Raw genomic sequence first — 23,299 nt, 5'->3', positions numbered from 1 at the left:
AGTCATGAAGAAGGGAAGTGGAAAATATTGCCAGATTTCATGCTCCCGATCTCGAAAGGTGGGTGTAGGGTGGGGTGGGGATTGGACCATGTGGTCAAAGAACCTTCAGATACTCGCCCTGTTTGGAGGGTTTCCATTACACATGGTCTAATACAGCAGCATGAATTGCTGTCTTCAGGACAGGCCAGAGAAAAGGGGGAGAAACAGATTGAAAAAAGGGGCCAAAAGAATCACAGAAAAAGAAAACCATTCAGACTACTTTCTCTGCAGTTCTGAAGTTTGTGCCAGTTGTCTCCAAAGAGAAGCTCCTACAGTTTTAACTGCACAATGCTCGTGGTACTTTTAACACAAAGAAAACCTCCTTGAATTAATGTTCATTTTAGTCACACCAATAAGTTTGAGGGGTGCCGACAGAGTGAAGGCATTGGTCACTGGGAAGTCACAAAACAAATCCGACAGTTCATCCCGCTCCTCTAGTTCATAGGTGGCATCGTTAAGCATTCGCTGGTGCAAGTGGCAGGTCTGCTCAATCTTCAGCTTGTTGATGTCGCTGCGAAGACGCATCAGTTGTCTCGCCAGCTGCTGGTCTTGCAGACGCATTTCCGTCTGGTTTAAAAAAATAAATCTGTGGATTAGTAAAGTGACAAGCAACAAAAACACATCAACACCGGTTCAACAAATAGGCACATTTTCTCATTGCTGATGGCAGCAGAAGCACAAAAATGTTGGATGTCATGATGGTGTGAGTTGTACATGGATTATTAATAGGGATAGATCAGGGGAGCTGAAAAGCCTCTTCCACACTTTATGAAATTCACGCAGTAACTAAGTAAATTTAGGAAAATACATTCAGAAGTGATTTAAGAAATGTTTTTACCTCTGGTATTTTAAATTCTCAAACAATGATGGGCTTTGTGTGCAGTCTGTCTGGTCAAACTGAAGATGGGCAGTGTAACTGAAGGGGAAGGCCAAACACTGATGGTCAGTCCTTGTGCTGATCTAAAGTCATCTGTGTGAAGCCTATTGTCAGTATTCACTCGTGCTGGAATAAATTTACCTTTCAGTTCACTCCTTCTTGGATGGATTGAACTCTTGTTCCCTGCATCTCTTTAATTGTTTCCCAAATAGTTTGCTGTCTGTATCTACTCCTTGCCTATACTTAAATTCATTAAGACATCCCAATGTCACCGATCAACAACTGCTGATGTCTTTTAGTTCCCAGCCTTTGGGACTTCTCACTGGTTTTAAAAGAAGTATGCATTAAAACATTGTAGTATAAGTGTCTGGCACATGCAGGGTTAATGTGGGACTGAGTGCAGTACAGCCCACATAACGACATAAGAAGGCACATGACCCAGACCTGGTGCTGAACAGGGACATGTCAAGACCTAGATATGGAGATAGCTTCTTGCCTGTACCCTTTACTGTGTACATCTTTACATTACAAGTAGTTAATAAAGACTTGCTGTTAATGCACATAAGACTACGAAGACTCGTTTTGTCACCAACACCATCCCAACAACCATCTGTTCCTACTCTGTTCTCTGCAATCACCCTTCCTCAGCCTTGATATTAGCACAGGGCTCCAACCTCCTGTCCAACATCTGTTCTTTTATTTTAGTTTCTGATGCTGCCATGTCCGAGTTCTCTCTGAGTATCACAATATGGTTCCTCAAACAGCCTTCACCATCACCCAGTAAAAACAAAATGGAACATGCAATGAAACGAAGAGAACTAATTGGAACTAGAAACTGAAGACAGAAACAAGCAACATCCCAATCACAATGAAAACAAGGAGACAGTGAACAGAAACGTCAAAATCGTTAAGCAACAATAAAGAATGCTGTTCTCTGTTATAGAGGAGTGTTCCTTCTAGAGGGGGGCTGGAGGTCAGTTATGTCAAATAACATAATTTGCTTTGAAAGTGATGGCCGCTGGCCAGGAGCTGTTGTTGTGTAAATTGAGTTTGTTTCTGAAATGCAAATCAGCAACTCTGTTACTAGGATGTGCTGGTGATTGAGTGTGTGAGTGAGTGGTGCTCTGCTGGATAAATCATCCTTTTTATGATGCATTTGGATAAATATTTTAATGTGAACTTTGTTGAGCCCTTGTGTGCATTTCAATGAGCTAAAAGGGAATGTGTGTTCGAACTTACCAATTCCTTCCTCAGCCAGCTCAGTGCCTCGTCAATATTTTCAAAGCTGCTAAATTTTCCTGGAGTCAAACTGGTGTCTTTCACAGAACTCCCACTGAGCGGCTCTGGGGTTCTCTCGAGGTTGCTGGGCTCCTCACTGGGTTTCTTTGTCACTGGGAGCCCTTGGTCTTCCGATGGCTTTGAGCTTTTCCAGTCTTTTCCTTCAAGTTTAGCTTTCCACTCTAGATAGGAAGGTCTTCTGGTTTCAAGCCTCAGTTTCTGGGTGAGTGCTTTGAGACTCCTCAGATGATCATCATTCTGACTCTCTGGGTCATCCTGTCCATCTTCGAAAAGCTTTATTTCAAGTTTTGGCCCAGACTGTGTAGCCATCGTGTCTTATTTAAACTGGAGCTGTTTTCTGTAAGAGAGAAGCAGATCCCCTGAAATCCTATTCTAATGTTTATAATGTGTTTAGAAAAGTTTCAGTCCTCCCAGTTTTGAAATTTCTCTTCATTTTACATACTTGAGGAAACAAGATTTCATTATGAGTTGGTTTGACTGATATTATTAATGTTTTGTATTTTACTCACAACATGAACTAAAATACATTTTTGCCAATTTCTTCCAATGTGGATTTATAAAACTCCTGATGAAAATCCTGATATGTATCAGTGGAAGAAATACAAAACAATGTTTAAACATATACAAAGGACAAATTTTTACTTCCACCAGCTTTCCTTAGTGTCCGGCAGAAGCTCTTGTGCCTTGGGTCTGGACAGAGTCGATAGGGAGAAACCGTTCCCGCTCGTAAACAGATCGAGAACCAGAGGGCACAGTTTTAAAGTGTTTTGCAAAAGAAGCAAATGTGAGGTGCGGGGAAACTTTTTCACACAGCGAGTAGTTAGGGTTTGGAATGCACGGCCTGGAAGTGTGGTGGAGGCAGGTTCAATTGAGGCATTCAAGAGGGCATTGGATGATTATTTAAATAGAAACAATGTGCAGGGTTATGAGGAAAAGGCAGGAGATTGGCACTGAGTTAAAATGCTCAGAGAGCTGATGGAGACACGATGGGCCGAATGGCCTCCTCCTGCACCGGAACAATTGTGTGATTTTGCGATTGTGCCTCTCTACATCGCGCTTTTCCACAGACCACAGACTTTTCTGCAAGTGCTGCAATTCCTGGCTAATTGTTCAACATAATGATGAAATCGAAATGATAGGTAGAATTCAGATATCATGGCAGAATTAAATATATTTAGCATAAATGCAAGTTGTGGTTGTCAAACTCAATAATGCATTTCTTTACCTTCCTTGGTTGCTGATGTGATAACAACACCAGATCCGGGCTCCTAACAGGTTAGTGATGAATCTGTTGTGAGGCAGAACATTCGTGTTAGGAACTAGCAGTGCTGTTATATCGGAAATAAAAACCCTGGAGACAGTAATGGATGCCAGGAATTTACTTGTGGGCTCTCCCATTCAGCCAGTGTAAATCTGCCAGGAAACCCTGTTTACCGCTCTCTCTGGGGCTTAGCTGAAGTTACAGCAGCCGACTGGGAGAATTGGCTGCAGCTTCGGTGCAGGATTGATGTAAATTCTTTTGGTCGAGGTGTCCGGGGTTTCCACCTACCTCCCACTGACTGGAAGGTAAACCTCAGAGGAAAAGCAAAGGGTAGATTTAATACACAGCAACCCAAAACTGACCGTTTAAACTACCTTCCACAGAACAGTTAGGCACAGGCTGCCTCATGCTCTGTGAACATTCCTGTTACCTAGGTGATTGAGACAAGGGGGAGAAATCCAGAGAGGCTTGTGCCGCCCCCACCCCCACCCCTCTCAAAAAATGCTGCATTAACAACATAGATTGTTATCTTGACGCTGAATCCCTGGGACAAAGAATCAACAAATATGATAGTACAGCATATCATACAGAATGAGATGTGATGCCCTGCTTCTGACAGGCAGTTAAGTCCTTTTGTTTACTGCCTCCTTATCTGTCAGCACCATGTTTCAGGGGTCAGGGATTTTCAACAGCCAGCTGCTATTCCTGGTTTGAAAAGGAACCGATTGGCAGAGGAAAGCCGGGGCACATCTTGTATACCCATTCTCCTGTCCATTCCATTTTCAAACAGGCCCTCAAATCAGCTCCGTGCACTCCCACTCAATGCAGGGGGGGAAGCTGCTTCAATATATAAATTGAGGTCCTATGCTGGTTATAAGATACCGCTTGTGATTTACAGGTAGAAATGGGTGGAGAATGCACCTTGTATGCTATTCCCGATTGTACTGGGCATTGAGGGGCTGAACCAGCAGCTTTTACAGGGATTGTCGGAGGTTATTCTGGAAAGATACTGTTTTTTCCAAAATTTTGGGGCCAGAAGCCAATTTTCTGCAGCCTGAAATTGGCAGGTGAAACTGAGTATCCCTTCGACACCTACAACTTGCTGATTAATGCTAACTGAAGCTCAAAGCTGAGAGTGACTAAAGCTTCCTGACTGTGGCTTTGGGTGAGCGCTGTAGGCACCAGCCACTTCAAGACTGTTTTGGGCCTAAGTTGACGCATCTTTTTGATATCAGGGTTGAGGCACATTTGCACACAGCCAATAACTAACCCCCACCAATCAGTTCAAAGTAAAGCCTTACATGAACTGATGGCCTCTCATGAAAGTGGGATCCAGATCTTTTAGGACAGTCTGATCATCTTTCAAGTTTTTTTTCTCCTGCAGCCTGGATATGCTCGTTCCATATTTGCATTCTGTTGAAAATAACACCCAGAACCCTGACCTGGTTTGGTGAAACAGTCAGAGCTGCTGAACTAGTGCATTAAAGTCGTACATTCAGCTGCTGTGCCTGGCATTTTTGTTTGACAGGTTTATAGAATGATAGGATGGTTACAGCCCTCTGAGGCTGCTATTCACCTAGTGCCTCTCCCCAGCTCTTTTCCCTGTAGCTCTGCAAATTTTTCCTTTTCAGATAATGATTCAATTCCCTTTTGAAAGCCTCAATTGAACCTGCCTGCACCACACTCTCAGACAGTGCATTCCAGATCCAGGAAAGTTTCAACTTCCGATGGACAATTCCCCTGCTCCCCAGGGCCCTGTGTGAATGTCTCCGACTCTGGGTTAGAGTTAGAGACTTGGGACAGTTCCATGGTACTTATCGGAATAGTTACCCAGGAAATGTTAGACAGATTAATACCTAGTCTAACATTGGGTAACTACACAACTGACTTCCCAATCACTCACACTGACACCTCTAATCACTTCCCCACCCCCAACCTCAATATCCCCCCTGAACCACCAACTACCATCCGATCATCTGACCACCCTGCCCCCAACCCGATTACACTCCTGACTCGACTATTCCCGACTACCCAACAAACCTGACTATCACTCACCCACCTACCACTTCACCCACCTGCCACTTCACCCACCTGCCACTTCACCCACCTACCCCCTCACCCACCTACCCCCTCACCCACCTACTCCCTCACCCACCTACCCCCTCACCCACCTACCCCCTCACCCACCTGCCACCTCACCCACCTGCCACTTCACCCACCTACCCCCTCACCCACCTACCACCTCACCCACCTACCCCCTCACCCAACCACCACCTCACCCACCTACCCCCTCGCCCACCTACCACCCACCCACCTACCCCCAACCCACCTACCCCCTCACCCACCTACCACTTCACCCACCTACCACCCACCCACCTACCCCCTCACCCACCTACCCCCTCACCCAGCTACCACCTCACTCACCTACCCCCTCACCCACCTACCCCCTCACCCACCTACCCCCTCACCCACCTACCACCTCACCCACCTACCCCCTCACCCACCTACCCCCTCACCCACCTACCACCTCACCCACCTACCCCCTCACCCACCTACCACCCACCCACCTACCCCCTCACCCACCTACCCCCTCACCCACCTACCACCTCACCCACCTACCACCTCACCCACCTACCACTTCACCCACCCACCACCCACCTACCACCTCACCCACCTACCACCCACCCACCTACCCCCTCACCCACCTACCCCCTCACCCACCTACCACCCACCCACCTACCACCCACCCACCCACCACCCACCCACCTACCACTTCACCCACCTACCCCCTCACCCACCTACCCCCTCACCCACCTACCACCCACCCACCACCCACCCACCTACCACTTCACCCACCTACCCCCTCACCCACCCGCCACTTCACCCACCCGCCACCTCACCCACCTGCCACTTCACCCACGTGCCACTTCACCCACCTGCCACTTCACCCACCTGCCTACTACCTCACCCATCTGCACCCTATTCACCTGCCATGTCACCTGCCTGACGTCTCACCTAGCTGCTACCTCACCCGCTTATCCCCTAATCCACTTGCCATCTCTCCTACTTACCATCTCACCCAACTGTCATCTCTCCCACCTGCCACCTCACCCATCTATCCCCCTACCCACCTACCCATTCACCCATTCCCCTAACATTCATTCACTAATGTCTACTCACTAACATTCAAACTGGATCTTTAAACTTACCATAGGGCAGTTGGTGCCATTTAAAAATGGGCGGTGTCCTGCCTCCCTCTGACTCCACACCGCTTCCAGAGTGTTCCGGGGAGTTGCTGTGCTGCATATTCCTGTGAGACCGGGGCTCAGAAGGTGCCGGTAGAAATGTGCAGCAGCATCGAGTCGGGGGAATATTCAATATTCAATCATGTATTCTTCCTACCAAAGATGAATGACTTCACACTTCTCTACATTAAATTTAATGTCCACCCATTCTACCAATCTGTCTATGTCCTTTTGAAGTTCTACACTATCCTCCTCATGGTTCAAAATACTTTTGTATCATCCACAAATTTTGAAATTGTGCCCTGCACACCAAGGTCTTGCTTATTAATCTATATCAGGGAGAGCAGGGGTCCCAACACCCACCCCTGGAAAACTCCATTTTAAACCTTCCTCCAGTCCAAAAGACACCCATTCACCGCTACTCTGTTTCCTATCATGCAGCCAATTTCATATCCATGCTGCTCCTGTCCCTCTTATTCCATGAGCTCTAACTTTGCTCACAAGTCTGTTGAGTGGCACTTTATTAAACAGCTTTTGGAAGACCATGTACACCACATCAATAGCATTACCCTTATCAACCCTCTGCAACATAATCATAAACACCAGCAAGTTAGTTAAACACGAATTGTCCTTAACAAATCCATTTGTTTACCTTTCCAATCGAACCTGCCAAATGAATCCACGTTCCACGAAGGGATACTATCTATCTATCTGAAATTAGAAATGAAATTGGCTGAAGATCCACTATTTTAGTGCTCTGATATTGTCTTTTCCTGTTCTTTATGACCCTGGTTCTGCAGGAATTGCAACTCCAATTCAGACAGAGCTTTCAAATTCCGGTTGGGGGCTTGTGGTTGGGTGTGGGGGGTCATTGGCAGATCTTCCACCAACTCCTGCCTCCAAATTCAAGGGGCTGTATTGGGAGCTTCAAGATTTACTGAAAAATTCCTCGTTCTACACCCTTGAAAAACCACCATGGAACTCACTTCAGTCCAGACCTGGCAGGAGGTTCCTTCTGAGTCTCTTGGACAGCCCAAACTTTTCGTAAATAAGGTAATCAATGCCAGAGGTGACCAATCACAAATAAATAAACTGTAACCTCCCTGTTGCCTGGAGATACAAGCTATCCAGGAATGTTTTGAACAGACCCAAGCATTTCCCTGACATCATCAACATCATTTTAGTGCAATCCTCTGGGAGCGGAAGGATGGAAGATACAGTATTTGGATAAATAAAACAATTTTTAACACTGATTCATAATGTTTTATCACTGTTTTGTGCTCTAGGTAAATATTTATATCTACGGTGTTTTTCAGTTTACTTGTGGTTAGGCAACACTAACATCATTCTATAATCTAGAACCTTCCAAAATCCAGAAATCACTTGGTCCCAAGCATTCCAGACTGGGGAGGTTAAAGTGTAGTAAAATTCTTTAGCCTATTTGGGCTTCAGGAGGGCTCTGCTCAAGGGCTGAACAGTTTGGCCCAGGTCAGCTGCCACTGTTGGGCCCTTGCAAGCACTGGTAACCCAACCACTCGATAGCCTTGCCCCCAGCATTTGGCAAAGGTGAGTGGTGGTGCCCCTTTTCAGCATCCAACTGCAGTCTTTTAGGGGTTTTCATCTCCACATTTTACGAAGGGGTACTATCTATCTATCTGAAATAATAAATGAAATTGGCTGAAGATCCACTATTTTAGTGCTCTGATATTGTCTATTAACTGAAAGTTAATTCCCTACGTTGATCACTCCTGTGTGAAGAATTTCTTGTTATCGATCCTAAATTTATCCACTATTAACTTGAACCTCTGACTCCTTGTCTTTCTCTTGCAATATAATTTAAAGCAATTTTCTAGATTTACCATTCGCCAGTCAAAGGTGAAAATGCAAATAAAAATACCATAAGGAGACAAATTGGATTATGAATTATAATATATAGTGATGTTGAATACAGTAGAAAAGAAGACTTCTGAATTTGTATAAAACTTTGGTTGGGCCACATTTGGAGTGCTTTGTAAGCTCCACGCACTCCATTATAAGAACAATACCAGAGCTCAGGAAAATGTACTTCAAAAGCTCATCAAAATACCAGAAATGAGAGGATGTAGCTCTGAAAACATTTTGAGAGGGTAAAGAAAAGGCTGTTTTAACTGGTGATTTGGTTACAAAGTGGGGCCTGCAAAACTGCAGAGGCTCTGACACCTTCCGGTTGTAGGTCAGGTGGGAGTGCACGGAAGGCACAGAAATGCAGCCACAACCAGATCACCACGAGGCCTTGTTTAGGGCAGAGCTCCCATCCATCCAAAACAGGTCCCCAGTGTCAACAGCAGCATGGTCAGAGGAGGAGGATTTCCCTGGCTGGGAGTTTCCCTGGTTCAGATTGTGATCTGCTGGCTTAGTGTGGTGCCAGGTAAAAGGATGTGCCTTGCCCTCTTGGTCAGCAGAAGTAGGGCCCATCTTGTAGGTCTAGGCCTGGGTCTTGGCCTGAATCCTTGCACATAGAACATTTCAGGAAATGGTAGAGCCCACCATGGTGGGCCTAGTTAAGCTGGGTTTGTCTCAAGCAGCAGGTCTCACCTGCAATAGCTATTGCTCCATTATGGTGGACAGCTGAAATTCATCCAAACTGGTACTGTAACCGGCCAGGAATCTTTAAAATAGGAAATCTCCTCTTGACCCAGAGTCAGGTGTGGGGATTCCTTGCGGAAGATCCCAACTTTTACACTAAGATTAATGGCGCTTGGATCTCCAGAGTCTCAATTATCACTGGAAAATGAAGAGGAAGTTGGAAGAGTTATTTTCACAGTAGAAATTATTATTAGAACATAGAAGTGGAGATTTAATTTTGCGGCATTATTTAGACAAGAGGCAGCCTAGGCAGCTGGTAACCAGAGCAGGGGGTGCTCAGGGCAGTGAGTGACCAGGGCAGGGGGTGCTCAGGGCAGTGAGTGACCAGGGCAGGGGGTGCTCAGGGCAGTGAGTGACCAGGGCAGGGGGTGCTCAGGGCAGTGAGTGACCAGGGCAGGGGGTGCTCAGGGCAGTGAGTGACCAGGGCAGGGGGTGCTCAGGGCAGTGAGTGACCAGGGCAGGGGGTGCTCAGGGCAGTGAGTGACCAGGGCAGGGGCTGCTCAGGGCAATGTGTGGTCAGGGCAGGGGGTGCTCAGGGCAGTGAGTGACCAGGGCAGGGGGTGCTCAGGGCAGTGAGTGACCAGGGCAGGGGGTGCTCAGGGCAGTAGCGGCTGCTCAGGGCAATGTGTGGTCAGGGCAGGGGGTGCTCAGGGCAGTGAGTGACCAGGGCAGGGGGTGCTCAGGGCTTGCGGGGGCCTGAGTAGCTAATAGGGCATGAAATGGTCAGGGCAGGTGATGGTCAAGGTAGCAGGTGGTCAGAGCACGCGATGGTCAGAGCAGATGCAGTATCTGCTGGTAGGAGTCAATGTGGAACCCAATCCGTTTTAGTCTTTATTATAAAGCAGTTGGTGAGCTGCCAGCACAAAATGTGCTCCCCAGTAGAGGCAGATCTAGCTGATCTAGAGATAGAAAATTGGGTGGGTTAGGTTATGGTGACTGAATGTGGAGGGCTTGCAGCAATACCTTAAAGTGGAAGGATATAAGTGTCAAGAATGAAAAGAAGCAACACTGAGGGCTGCAGGTATCTTAGAACCTACAGTAACAAATATATTGAGTTTGGAAGTCTTCAAGGTTCAAAATCCATAAGAAGGTGCCATGAAAAATTTTAACCATTAAACCAGTGTTACTGGACTACAGCCGAGTTTTCCTTTAATTTTTGCTGAAAATGATCAGTTTGAGTCTTGTAACACCTTAGTTTGGGTGGGAGTATTGAGGTTGGCAGGGACAAAAATGGTGTCGGAGGTCCTAATGCCTAACTGTCATTTATGAAGGAGATTTCTGTGTGGTTCTGACTGCAGTTGCCTGACTGGAAGTCTGCCTGAAAATCGGGACAGGCAGTTATATGAAAGTGTTGACTAACACTAGCTATTGGAAACACTGTGAATTGTGAGAAGGATAGTGACAGACTTCAAGAGACATAGGAAGGCTGTTGGAATAGGGTGACACGTAGCAGATGAAATTTAATGCAGAGAAGTTTGCAGTGATACATTTTGGTAGAAGAAATGAGAAGCAATATTATACAATTCTAACACGGGTGGAGGAACAGAGAAACCTGGTGGTATATGTGCATAAGTCATTGAAGGTGGCAGGATAGTTTGAAAGAGTGATTAATAAAGCTTACAGCATCCTAGGCTTCATTAATAGGAGCATAAAGTATAAAAGCAAGGAGGTTTTGTTAAACTGTATAGAACTCTGGTTCAGCCTCAACTGGAGTATTGCATCCAGTTCTGGGTGCCACAATTTAGGAAAGAGGTGAAGGCATTAAAAAGAGTAGATATGATTCACGAGAATGGTTTCAGGAATGAGGAACGTCAGTTACGTAGATAGATTGGAGAAGGTGGGGCTGTTCTCTTTGGAGAAGAGAATGCTGAGAGGAGATTTGATAAGAGGTGTTCAAAATCATGGAGGGTCTGGGCAGAGTAGATAGGAAAAAACTGTTCCCATTGGTGGAAGGATCGAGAACAAAAGGGCACAGATTTAAGGTAATTGGCAAACAAAACAATGGAAACATGAGGAAAAACCTTTTCATGCAGCGAGTGGTTAGGATCTGGAATGTGCTATCTGAAAGTGTGGTGGAGGCAGGTTCAATTTAGACATTTAAGAGGGAATTGGATTATTATCTGAAAAGGAACAATATGCAGGGCTATGGGGAGAAGCACTAGGTAAATTGTCCTTCGGAGAGCCAGCATAGACACAGCAGGCTGAATGGCCTCCTGCTGTGCTTTAACCATTCTGTGATTTGACATGTGCTCACATTGTTGAAGGTACAGGGCAGGTTGAGGAAGTGGCTAAAAGGCAGAGGATCCTGGGCTTTATTAATAGAGGCATCGGGAAGTTATGAAGAACCTTTATGTAACACTGGTTCAGCCTCAACTGGAGTATTGTACCCAATTCTAGGCACCGCGCTTTATGAAGGGTGTGAACGCTTTAGAGAGGGTGCAGAAAAGATTTACGAGAATGATTCCAGAGATAAGGGACTTTGGTTTCTGTTATGTGAATAGATTGGTGAAATTGGGGTTATTCTCCCAAGGGAAGAGAAGGTTGAGAGATTTGGCAGAGGTATTCAAAATCATTTAGAGAGTAGACAGGGAGAAACTGTTCACATTGGCTGGATGCTTAGGAACCAGAGGATACCGACTTAAGGTAAATGGCAAAAGATGGCAATATGAGAAAAAAATCTCTGAAAAATCTCTGAAAATGAAAAAAAATCTAACCCAGCAAGTGGTTAAGATCTGGAAAGCACTGCCTGAGAGTGTGGTGGAGGCAGGTTTAATTGTGGCTTTCCAAAGGGAATTGGATAAGCAGTTGAAGATAAAAAACTTTGCAGGGTTATAGGGAAACAATAGGGGAATGGGACTAGCTGAGTTGCTCTTGCACAGAGATGCCGGGCTGACTGGCTTCCATCTGTAAGGTAACCTTTCTGATCCTACAGTACAGAGTGTTCCAGATCCTGAGGTTCAGAGTGCTCTTAGTCTAAATTTACAGCGAGGGGTGGCTGACTGGTTGACCCTTCGAGCATTTCATCAAAGATAACGGTTTTCCATTTTGAGCCTAAAAATTCTCCCATGTTCTCTTTCCAAAGAAAGTCTGTTTAATCTGCAGTCTGGAGGTGTTTTTACACACACGTTAAATATATTTTCAACATTATACGATTCAAAGTTATTCCAAAATCTGTTTGATTTACAACCGAATGGTTGATGGGGTCCAAATCCTAATCATTGCAATAATAAACTCCACAAAAAAGGGGGAAATCCTTCGTGGTTAGTCCCAAATGACACAGATTCCAGGGAGGGGGAATAACAACAGTTTTTAACGGGTGAGATACATTCCCGCCAATCGCTTTCGGTTTATCTGGTGTAAAATTTGATGCCATTTGTTCGGGTAGCTACAAAAACAAACACAACAAATCCACTTCCCCCACTTTGCGATGGGGCGTCTGTTTTACCTGAGCCAGTAAATGGAGTGGAATCTAAATGTACAGGGATGGTCAGCCCTGGGACAGGGGCTCTGCTCACCTGTATTTACTGGGACAGGGACAGGGGCTCTGCTCACCTGTATTTACTGGGACAGGGACAGGGGCTCTGCTCACCTGTATTTACTGGGACAGGGGCTCTGCTCACCTGTATTTACTGGGACAGGGGCTCTGCTCACTTGTATTTACTGGGACAGGGACAGGGGCTCTGCTCACCTGTATTTACTGAGACAGGGACAGGGGCTCTGCTCACCTGTATTTACTGGGACAGGGACACGGGCTCTGCTCACCTGTATTTACTGGGACAGGGGCTGTGCTCACCTGTATTTACTGGGACAGGGACAGGGGCTCTGCTCACCTGTATTTACTGGGACAGGGACAGGGGCTCTGCTCACCTGTATTTACTGGGACAGGGGCTCTGCTCACCTGTATTTACTGGGACAGGGACAGGGGCTCTGCTCACCTGTATTTACTGGGACAGGAACAGGGGCTCTGCTCACCTGTATTTACTGGTAAAGGGACAGGGGCTCTGCTCACCTGTATTTACTGGGACAGGGACAGGGGCTCTGCTCACCTGTATTTACGGGGACAGGGACAGGGGCTCTGATCACCTGTATTTACTGGGACAGGGACAGGGGCTCTGCTCACCTGTATTTACTGGGACAGGGGCTGTGCTCACCTGTATTTACTGGTGAAGGGACAGGGGCTCTGCTCACCTGTATTTACTGCGACAGGGACAGGGGCTCTGCTCACCTGTATTTACTGGGACAGGGACAGGGGCTCTGCTCACCTGTATTTACCGGGACAGGGACAGGGGCTCTGCTCACCTGTATTTACGGGGAGAGGGACAGGGGCTCTGCTCACCTGTACTTACTGGGACAGGGACAGGGGCTCTGCTCACCTGTATTTACTGGGACAGGGACAGTGGCTCTGCTCACCTGTATTTACTGGGACAGGGGCTCTGCTCACCTGTATATACTGGGACAGGGGCTTTGCTCACCTGTATTTACTGGGACAGGGACAGGGGCTCTGCTCACCTGTATTTACGGGGACAGGGACAGGGGCTCTGCTCACCTCTATTTACTGGGACAGGGACAGGGGCTCTGCTCACCTGTATTTACTGGGACAGGGACAGGGGCTCTGCTCATCTGTATTTACTGGGACAGGGACAGGGGCTCTGCTCACCTGTATTTACTGGGACAGGGACAGGGGCTCTGCTCACCTGTATTTACTGGGACAGGGACAGGGGCTTTGCTCACCTGTATTTACTGGGACAGGGACAGGGGCTCTGCTCACCTGTATTTACTGGGACAGGGGCTCTGCTCACCTGTATTTACTGGGACAGGGACAGGGGCTTTGCTCACCTGTATTTACTGGGACAGGGACAGTGGCTCTGCTCACCTGCATTTACTGAGACAGGGACAGGGGCTTTGCTCACCTGTATTTACTGGGACAGTGGCTGTGCTCACCTGTATTTACTGGTAAAGGGACAGGGGCTCTGCTCACCTGTATTTACTGGGACAGGGACAGGGGCTCTGCTCACCTGTATTTACTGGGACAGGGACAGGGGCTCTGCTCACCTGTATTTACCGGGACAGGGACAGGGGCTCTGCTCACCTGTATTTACGGGGAGAGGGACAGGGGCTCTGCTCACCTGTACTTACTGGGACAGGGACAGGGGCTCTGCTCACCTGTATTTACCGGGACAGGGACAGTGGCTCTGCTCACCTGTATTTACTGGGACAGGGACAGGGGCTCTGCTCAGCTGTATTTACTGGGACAGGGACAGGGGCTCTGCTCACCTGTATTTACCGGGACAGGGACAGGGGCTGTGCTCACCTGTATTTACTGGGACAGGGACAGGGGCTCTGCTCACCTGTATTTACTGGGACAGGGACAGGGGCTTTGCTCACCTGTATTTACCGGGACAGGGACAGGGTCTCTGCTCACCTGTATTTACTGGGACAGGGACAGGGGCTCTGCTCACCTGTATTTACTGGGATAGGGGCTCTGCTCACCTGTATTCACTAGGACAGGGGCTCTGCTCACCTGTATTTACTGGGACAGGGGCTCTGCTCACCTGTATTTACTGGTAAAGGGACAGCGGCTCTGCTCACCTGTATTTACTGGGACATGGACAGGGGCTCTGCTCTCCTGTATTTACTGGGACAGGGGCTGTGCTCACCTGTATTTACTGGGACAGGGACAGTGGCTCTGCTCACCTGTATTTACTGGGACAGGGACAGGGGCTCTGCTCACTTGTATTTACTGGGACAGGGGCTCTGCTCACCTGTATTTACTGGTAAAGGGACAGCGGCTCTGCTCACCTGTATTTACTGGGACATGGACAGGGGCTCTGCTCTCCTGTATTTACTGGGACAGGGGCTGTGCTCACCTGTATTTACTGGGACAGGGACAGGGGCTCTGCTCACCTGTATTTACTGGGACAGGGACAGGGGCTCTGCTCACCTGTATTTACTGGGACAGGGACAGGGGCTGTGCTCACCTGTATTTACCGGGACAGGGACAGGGGCTCTGCTCACCTATATTTACTGGGACAGGAGCTCTGCTCACCTGTATTTACTGGGACAGGGACAGGGGCTCTGGTCACCTGTATTTACTGGGACAGGGACAGGGGCTCTGCTCACCTGTATTTACTGAGACAGGGACAGGGGCTCTGCTCACCTGTATTTACTGGGACAGGGACAGGGGCTCTGCTCACCTGTATTTACTGGGACAGGGGCAGGGCCTCTGCTCACCTGTATTTACTGGGACAGGGACAGGGGCTCTGCTCACCTGTATTTACTGGAACAGGGGCTCTGCTCACCTGTATTTACTGGGATAGGGACAGGGGCTGTGCTCACCTGTATTTACTGGGACAGGAACAGGGGCTCTGCTCACCTGTATTTACTGGGACAGGAACAGGGGCTCTGCTCACCTGTATTGACAGGGACAGGGGCTCTGCTCACCTGTATTTACTGGGACAGGGGCTGTGCTCACCTGTATTTACTGGGACAGGGACAGGGGCTCTGCTCACCTGTATTTACTGGGACAGGGACAGAGGCTCTGCTCACCTGTATTTACTGGGACAGGGGCTCTGCTCACCTGTATTTACTGGGACAGGGACAGGGGCTCTGCTCACCTGTATTTACTGGGACAGGGACAGGGGCTCTGCTCACCTGTATTTACTGGGACAGGGGCTCTGCTCACCTGTATTTACTGGGACAGGGGCTCTGCTCACTTGTATTTACTGGGACAGGGACAGGGGCTCTGCTCACCTGTATTTACTGAGACAGGGACAGGGGCTCTGCTCACCTGTATTTACTGGGACAGGGACACGGGCTCTGCTCACCTGTATTTACTGGGACAGGGGCTGTGCTCACCTGTATTTACTGGGACAGGGACAGGGGCTCTGCTCACCTGTATTTACTGGGACAGGGACAGGGGCTCTGCTCACCTGTATTTACTGGGACAGGGACAGGGGCTCTGCTCACCTGTATTTACTGGGACAGGGACAGGGGCTCTGCTCACCTGTATTTACTGGGACAGGGACAGGGGCTCTGCTCACCTGTATTTACTGGGACAGGGACAGGGGCTCTGCTCACCTGTATTTACTGAGACAGGGACAGGGGCTCTGCTCACCTGTATTTACTGGGACAGGGACAGGGGCTCTGCTCACCTGTATTTACTGGGACAGGGACAGGGGCTGTGCTCACCTGTATTTACTGGGACAGGGACAGGGGCTCTGCTCACCTGTATTTACTGGGACAGGGACAGGGGCTCTGCTCACCTGTATTTACTGGGACAGGGACAGGGGCTCTGCTCACCTGTATTTACTGGGACAGGGACAGGGGCTCTGCTCACCTGTATTTACTGGGACAGGGGCTCTGCTCACCTGTATTTACTGGGACAGGGGCTCTGCTCACCTGTAGTTACTGGTAAAGGGACAGGGGCTCTGCTCACCTGTATTTACTGGGACAGGGACAGGGGCTCTGATCACCTGTATTTACTGAGACAGGGACAGGGGCTCTGCTCACCTGTATTTACTGGGACAGGGACAGGGGCTCTGCTCACCTGTATTTACTGGGACAGGGACAGGGGCTCTGCTCACCTGTATTTACTGGGACAGGGACAGGGGCTCTGCTCACCTGTATTTACTGGGACAGGAACAGGGGCTCTGCTCACCTGGATTTACTGGTAAAGGGACAGGGGCTCTGCTCACCTGTATTTACTGGGACAGGGACAGGGGCTCTGCTCACCTGTATTTACGGGGACAGGGACAGGGGCTCTGATCACCTGTATTTACTGGGACAGGGACAGGGGCTCTGCTCACCTGTATTTACTGGGACAGGGGCTGTGCTCACCTGTATTTACTGGTAAGGGGACAGGGGCTCTGCTCACCTGTATTTACTGGGACAGGGACAGGGGCTCTGCTCACCTGTATTTACTGGGACAGGGACAGGGGCTCTGCTCACCTGTATTTACCGGGACAGGGACAGGGGCTCTGCTCACCTGTATTTACGGGGAGAGGGACAGGGGCTCTGCTCACCTGTACTTACTGGGACAGGGACAGGGGCTCTGCTCACCTGTATTTACCGGGACAGGGACAGTGGCTCTGCTCACCTGTATTTACTGGGACAGGGGCTCTGCTCACCTGTATATACTGGGACAGGGGCTTTGCTCACCTGTATTTACTGGGACAGGGACAGGGGCTCTGCTCACCTGTATTTACTGGGACAGGGACAGGGGCTTTGCTCACCTGTATTTACTGGGACAGGGACAGGGGCTCTGCTCACCTGTATTTACTGGGACAGGGACAGGGGCTCTGCTCATCTGTATTTACTGGGACAGGGACAGGGGCTCTGCTCACCTGTATTTACTGGGACAGGGACAGTGGCTCTGCTCACCTGCATTTACTGAGACAGGGACAGGGGCTTTGCTCACCTGTATTTACTGGGACAGGGACAGGGGCTCTGCTCACCTGTATTTACTGGGACAGGGACAGGGGCTCTGCTCACCTGTATTTACTGGGACAGGAACAGGGGCTCTGCTCACCTGTATTTACTGGGACAGGGACAGGGGCTCTGCTCACCTGTATTTACTGGGACTGGGACAGGGACAGGGGCTCTGGTCACCTGTATTTACTGGGACAGGGACAGGGGCTCTGCTCACCTGTATTTACTGGGACAGGGGCTCTGCTCACTTGTATTTACTGGGACAGGGGCTCTGCTCACCTGTATTTACTGGTAAAGGGACAGGGGCTCTGCTCACCTGTATTTACTGGGACAGGGACAGGGGCTCTGCTCTCCTGTATTTACTGGGACAGGGACAGGGGCTCTGCTCACCTGTATTTACTGGGACAGGGGCTGTGCTCACCTGTATTTACAGGGACAGGGACAGGGGCTCTGCCCAGCTGTATTTACTGGGACAGGGACAGGGGCTCTGCTCACCTGTATTTACCGGGACAGGGACAGGGGCTCTGCTCACCTGTATTTACTGGGACAGGGACAGGGGCTCTGCTCACCTGTATTTACTGGGACAGGGACAGGGGCTTTGCTCACCTGTATTTACCGGGACAGGGACAGGGTCTCTGCTCACCTGTATTTACTGGGACAGGGACAGGGGCTCTGCTCACCTGTATTTACTGGGATAGGGGCTCTGCTCACCTGTATTCACTAGGACAGGGGCTCTGCTCACCTGTATTTACTGGGACAGGGACAGGGGCTCTGCTCACCTGTATTTACTGGGACAGGGACAGGGGCTCTGCTCACCTGTATTTACTGGGACAGGGACAGGGGCTCTGCTCACTTGTATTTACTGGGACAGGGGCTCTGCTCACTTGTATTTACTGGGACAGGGGCTCTGCTCACCTGTATTTACTGGTAAAGGGACAGCGGCTCTGCTCACCTGTATTTACTGGGACATGGACAGGGGCTCTGCTCTCCTGTATTTACTGGGACAGGGGCTGTGCTCACCTGTATTTACTGGGACAGGGACAGGGGCTCTGCTCACCTGTATTTACTGGGACAGGGACAGGGGCTCTGCTCACTTGTATTTACTGGGACAGGGGCTCTGCTCACCTGTATTTACTGGTAAAGGGACAGCGGCTCTGCTCACCTGTATTTACTGGGACATGGACAGGGGCTCTGCTCTCCTGTATTTACTGGGACAGGAGCTGTGCTCACCTGTATTTACTGGGACAGGGACAGGGGCTCTGCTCACCTGTATTTACTGGGACAGGGACAGGGGCTCTGCTCACCTGTATTTACTGGGACAGGGACAGGGGCTCTGCTCACCTGTATTTACCGGGACAGGGACAGGGGCTCTGCTCACCTGTATTTACTGGGACAGGAGCTCTGCTCACCTGTATTTACTGGGACAGGGACAGGGGCTCTGGTCACCTGTATTTACTGGGACAGGGACAGGGGCTCTGCTCACCTGTATTTACTGAGACAGGGACAGGGGCTCTGCTCACCTGTATTTACTGGGACAGGGACAGGGGCTCTGCTCACCTGTATTTACTGGGACAGGGACAGGGCCTCTGCTCACCTGTATTTACTGGGACAGGGACAGGGGCTCTGCTCACCTGTATTTACTGGGACAGGGGCTCTGCTCACCTGTATTTACTGGGATAGGGACAGGGGCTGTGCTCACCTGTATTTACTGGGACAGGAACAGGGGCTCTGCTCACCTGTATTTACTGGGACAGGAACAGGGGCTCTGCTCACCTGTATTGACAGGGACAGGGGCTCTGCTCCCCTGTATTTACTGGGACAGGGGCTGTGCTCACCTGTATTTACTGAGACAGGGGCTGTGCTCACCTGTATTTACTGAGACACAGAGCGATGAACCCCACGTTGCCGATCAGCCCTGCTCCTGTTGTCCATGCTGCAGCTTTCTGCCCACCTGCTCTCATCACACTCTCTTCATCTGAATGCAAGGCGCTCGCCCTCGGGAAAGGCTGGGATTTCTGCGTCAGGGATGTTGCCAGGAGACCGCAAAAGGTATTGTGCAGCCAGTTGTTCCTCTGTCTGCTCCTTGTGCGTGTGGTGCAGGCTCCTCTCTGTCTCTGTCTGTCCCTCCGGCAGGGAACGCAGCTATACTTCCCTGCCTGGGTCCTAGCGCCACCCTGCCGCATTCAGCGGGTGCCTTGAAACAGCCGACACCAGGATGGGCTTTTCAACACTACATGTCTACACATGTGAAGAAATTGTTAAACATCTTCGTTGTCATCACTTGCTGAGAAATATTGTCGGATTTTGGAATTGTCCTTAATCAAATGTTACTAATTCAGCTCCCAAAATTTACAACCACAATTTCCTCAAATTTCTTCTTTACAGGATTTTGGGGAAAATTGGCTGTCCACTCAGTCTCATCCACTCTTTCCATGATAACATGTTCTGCCCTGTACAGTTTGATGGCTCCACTTGTGACAGTTTCAGAGTGAAGACTGGAGTGACCCAGGGCTGTGTCCTCGCCCCAACTCTCGCTGTTTGGTATTTTCATCTACAAGTTCCTGACCTTTGTCTTCCCTGCAGATTTGCAAGGCGTCTACTTGCACACTTGGTCAAACAGCAAGCTCTACAATCCATCAACACTGAAAGCCAAGACAGAAACACATTGCTTCCTAATCAAAGAACTCCTCAACATTGACGATGCTGCGTTAGTTGCCACGGAAACTCAGTTGTAAAGACATGGACTGTGTCTCCTTTGCCTGTAACTTGTTCTCTTTGACAATAAGAAAACTGTTGTCATGGGACAAGATGTTCCATCTTTGGCCCTGATCACACTGAATAACACCCCACTGGAAGTGGTTAGCAAATTCTGCAACTCTGGGTCCACAGTGTCAAAGTTTGTCCCTTGATGCAGAGCCTGATACATGCAAAGGGAAAGCAGCTACCACCTTTAAACAACTTGGTTGCAAAATGTGCACCACACTGACCCTTAACACCAAGGTGATGGTTTATAAGGGCTGTGTTCTCAGCACCCTGTTGTATGACTGTGAAACATGGGTGACATTCACTCCCTCGACCACCGACGCACAGTAGCAGCAGTGTGTGTACCATCTACAAGATGTACTGCAGGAATTCACCAAGGCTCTTTCGACAGGACCTTCCAAACCCATGACCACTGCCATCTAGAAGGACAAGGATAGCAGATAGATGGGAACACCACCACCTGGAAGTTCCCCTCCAAGACACTCACCATCCTGGCTTGGAAATGTATCGCCGTTTCTTTACTGTCGCTGGGTCAAAATCCTGGAACTCCCTCCCTAACAGCACTGTGGGTGTACCTACACCACATGGACTGCAGCGGTTCAAGAAGGCAGCTCACCACCACCTTCTCAAGGGCATCTAAGGATGGGGAAGAAATGCTGGCCCAGCCAGCGAAGCCCACATCCTGTGAATGAATAAAAAACTTACAGCTACCAGAAAAGAGCTCAATCATTTCCACCTTCACTGTCTGCGGCACTTTATGGGTATATCCTTGTAGGACAAAATCAGGAATGTGGCAGACCCCTCAAAGGCAAAGCTCCAAAGTGAGTTGGCACTCATGAAACAGGCAGCTTCAGTCGATGGGCATGTCCACAGGGTGTTTGGCGGTCACATACCCGAGGACCTTCTGTTCAGTTGAGGTAGCCAGAGCCAGATGACCAATGGGACACTCATAGCTCACTTCACGGGTACTTGCAGGGTGACATAATGACCCTAAACATCAACTATTGTACCTGGGAGTCAGCTGGTGAAAGAGGGAAATGACGACACCTCCTGTGAGCTGGTGTGCACTACCACAATGACCAGTGGCTACAGCAGCTTGGCAACAGGCGACAATACAAAAGAAAAAACCCACAATGTCACTTGGCAGCTTCATGTGTGGCACTAGCGGCAGATCATGGAATGGTCTTCACTGCCATCAACGAAGGTGCACCAAATGAAGATTCCCCACCTAAATGTTTGCTGCATGTCCATCATCTCCTGTAGATAGAAGGATACCAACACAATTTGATGAAGTCCCATGCTTTTACTTTACATAAACTCCATTCAGAACCTATGCAGATTGTCCTATTCCACACAAACTCCTGCTCACCTATTAACCCATTCTCCACTGCTTCTCCAGCTCTCAACACTTTGATTTTAAAATCCTTGACTTTATCTTCTAAGCTGTTCACAGCCTCACTACTCTCCCTTTAGGACCTTCTCTTCCGTAAATCTCGTGGGACCATTCACTCTTTCAACTTTGATCAACCACACCTTCCCCTTCCTGCTTTCTTGGCACTTTCAGTGACAGAGCTATCACCTTTTGAACTTCACACTCTTGAACTCCCTCCTAAACTCCATTGTCTTACTCCCTCCATCTTCAAATATATCCTTAAAACCCTACTTCCTCTGTAGTCCTTCAGCGACCACCCCGAGCTTCCTCACCTCCTCCCCTACCCCACAACTCTTGCTTGGATCTGACATTCAACTGTGAAGAGCCTCAGGATGTTGTGCTATATTAAACACAAAAGATGCATTTCCTATCAGCCTCACAGGATATGGTTCCATGTGTGATTCATTCTTTTTTGCTAATTGTTCTCCTCCTCTCCTGAAGCCTGACTTTTGCTTGGTATCAGCAGCTTCTACAATACCTCACCCAACTAACTATGCTTCATGTGCTAGCCCAGAGAATGAGTTCCAGCAGTTTATTTGACCATAAAGAGTTAGGTCAGGTGCTGTTCTCACCTGAAATTTTCAAACATTCTTTTTCTTTGGCAAGGGTCACTCCAGGACCCTACCGATTTCCCCCCTACTCCACTGGTATTAAGGTTAGTTGCAGTGCCCAACAGTCACTCTGGCTAAGTTCAGCAGATACCAGAGGTCTTAAGGTTTGTGTGGCTTAGTAATGCTGTGGTACAGTTAATCGCTGCATCAGTCAGGGAAGGTTCTGTTTGGGCCTCCTAATTTTCTGTCCTATTTCTTCCCTGCTCTTTTGAAAGAGAATTATTAAATTATTGCGTTATCCTCCTACCTTCTCACATGTAAAGAAGCAAAATTGCCTACAACCCACTTCTCTCCCCACCCTGCAACTACATCAAGCTGATGGAGTGATATACCACTCCATGGGCACTAATAACTCTTATTCTTATTCAAGTCAATGCATTTGTCTGTAAAACAAGTGCTTGCAGGCTATTTGACTGCAGAGCCTATCATATCTAAGGTGAACCATCTTCTCACCTGACATGCAGACACATTGTAGGTAGTTGTGAATTAAAGTAATAGTGTGAAACGAATGATATCAGATCAATGGCCAATTGTGTATCTTGATTTTATTTCCAGAAATGAAACTCCAGGAATATTTATACTGGAGGCTGATCCTATATCATCCAATTTATTTGTCACCCAACATCACAATTACTCCCAGGAACTTTCCAGTTGAGGTCATTGGATAGTATTTAGGGATGTGAACCCCGACTGTTTGTCTTCCTGTCTAGTCCAGTAGTA

The 23,299-nt window shown here is 48.7% G+C and overlaps 1 protein-coding gene across 1 annotated transcript; it reads right to left on the bottom strand.

Moving 5' to 3' along the window:
* Positions 1–228: 228 nt before the first annotated feature.
* LOC144680266 (protein FAM167A-like) lies at positions 229–19,893 on the bottom strand. The gene is made up of 4 exons (XM_078541266.1): positions 19,640–19,893; positions 3,441–3,503; positions 2,156–2,552; positions 229–606 (listed from the first exon to the last, which is right to left on the bottom strand). The coding sequence occupies exons 3-4, from the start codon at positions 2,522–2,524 to the stop codon at positions 343–345; spliced, it is 633 nt and encodes a 210-aa protein (XP_078397392.1). The 5' UTR covers positions 2,525–2,552; positions 3,441–3,503; positions 19,640–19,893; the 3' UTR covers positions 229–342.
* Positions 19,894–23,299: the final 3,406 nt, after the last annotated feature.

This window comes from Cetorhinus maximus, chromosome 5 (genome assembly GCF_964194155.1).
Source record: "Cetorhinus maximus chromosome 5, sCetMax3.hap1.1, whole genome shotgun sequence".
In the NCBI taxonomy this organism is placed as follows: Eukaryota; Metazoa; Chordata; class Chondrichthyes; order Lamniformes; family Cetorhinidae; genus Cetorhinus; species Cetorhinus maximus.
This window is presented reverse-complemented; position numbering and strand designations above follow the sequence as displayed.